The sequence below is a fragment of the Hyalella azteca genome, unplaced genomic scaffold, assembly GCF_000764305.2.
Source record: "Hyalella azteca isolate HAZT.00-mixed unplaced genomic scaffold, Hazt_2.0.2 contig4077, whole genome shotgun sequence".
In the NCBI taxonomy this organism is placed as follows: Eukaryota; Metazoa; Arthropoda; class Malacostraca; order Amphipoda; family Hyalellidae; genus Hyalella; species Hyalella azteca.
In genome coordinates, this window is record NW_025934303.1 from 9,281 (window position 1) to 11,181 (window position 1,901).

Here is a 1,901-nt window from a genome sequence, read left to right on the forward strand (position 1 = left end):
ATGTTGTCTTATGCTACGCTTGTTCTAGATCAATCAATTGACTGCGGAACTTCAGCTAGTTTTTCCCTTAACAAATCTCAAACTGTTGCTGCCTGCAAACAAAGCAACGCACTTCCTTCGCTTGCGCCTCTTCTCGATCACGATTACACCAAAAATGTCTCTTCTTCGCTCAATTTTTCTTCCGGGCTGTCGTGTCTGAGTAACACTGCCAACATCTTCGATCTCACGTCTGATACATCCGTGATGCGCCAAGAAAGTGAATGTGACCATATGAACACTGCGGGGCCATCTACTGTACCACAAGACATAACATCGTCATATCAGTCCATTGGAACTAACGAGCTCTTACATTCGACCCATGAGCATGACACTGTTCGAGTGATTGAGGAAATCTCTGCGGATACTGCTCAAAGTTACGGAAATTCTTTTGATTTGAATCTTAGCAACCTTGACCAAGAAGCGAGCCCTTACCTAAGCTCCATTAACCTTAACGAATACAATGCGATCGCTCCACTGTCATCAGTCTGTACAATTGTAAAGGACAGAACAGATCCCTGTCAGTCTAGCCCTTGTATTCTTACTCATACAATGCCAATGAAGAAAATAAGGAACACCTTCAGATATGAGAAAGATTCATTGCACAGCGTCTTCTTAAATGCAGCCCGCAACAAAAGTCTCTGCGGTGTCATCGACGTCACCGATACTGAAGACAGCTGCTCCGACTCCGTGGGCACCAACGAGACTTTCAACGGGCTAAGTCTGGGCGACTCTCTGCTGGAAGATGGCGGTCTCCGGGCAGAATTTTCGATTCATTCGTCGAGTAATTCAAACGAAAGACCTTGTGGACTTTTCGAGCACGATTTTCCGTTGAGCTACGATAATGACTTGATGGACTTGAATGAACTGCTCGACCGTTGTTTGCATGACACGAATATTACCGAGCACACTGACGAAGCATTGAATTCTTTCGCGTCCCCGATATGTCCTAACTCTGATCTTGCTTCTCAATGTTCACGTGCTGTTGTAAACACTTCTGAGAGAACTTCTCTAAGCGTATATCCTGACAACCATCCTCGTGAACGGAAATTCTCTCTTGACGTAGCGAGTTCGCAGGGCAACATTCCTGCCGCGCAAGACCGGCGCTCAGAACCTTTGACTTGTGCTTCCAATGACATGCAGGGGGAACTATGTTAAAATGACAGCTTATGATGATGATGCTTATAGTGATGCTTATAGTGATGCTTATAGTGATGCTTATAGTGATGCTTATAGTGATGCTTATGATGACGCACATAAGTTTTTGTGTTTTATTTTTTCTTTGCTGTTGTGCCCTTAGACTTATGATCGGAAATAACTTGCCTATGATTTTGTTTCTCATTTGAGGCAAAACTTCGAGATAAATGGAGGCCTAAAAAAATATAGGTTTCGATGCCGTTATTTTTAAAGTCTCTTATATTTAATGACATTTTTATATTTAAGGTTCAGGCAGCTTTAAAGTTGTAGATGCTTGCGCGGTTATTTTGTACACCGTTACTCGCTATTTCCGATAATATTTAATGGTCATTCTTGACGGAATAAGATATCGACGATATACTCTTAACTAGAAATTAGTTTATAGTTTATAAGTTTAGTTTAAGTTATAAGTTATTATTTTATAAGTATATAAGTACTTGGGGAATCTTTTCGAGTTATTCCACAATAAAGTTAAGATTATCAGTTATTGAATCTTTTTCAGTGTTAAGTAAGAAAATAAAATGCACATTGTTCAGTTTAGACAAAGCTGTCGCCGACTCGTTGAAACTTATCAAGTTTGTTAATTAGAAGAATCCCCAGCGAGAATATCTTGTCAAAAGCAAACTGTTTCAATTTCGAGTTTATTAAATCCTGTCTAACCGCCCATG

The 1,901-nt window shown here is 40.5% G+C and overlaps 1 protein-coding gene across 1 annotated transcript; it reads left to right on the top strand.

The window, feature by feature from the left end:
- LOC108676205 lies at positions 1 to 1,516 on the top strand (the record flags this gene model as incomplete). The annotated part of the gene is given in 1 exon segment (XM_018164259.2): positions 1 to 1,516. A coding segment is annotated over 1 exon segment (1,194 nt). The 3' UTR covers positions 1,195 to 1,516.
- Between the last annotated feature and the right edge of the window lie 385 nt (positions 1,517 to 1,901).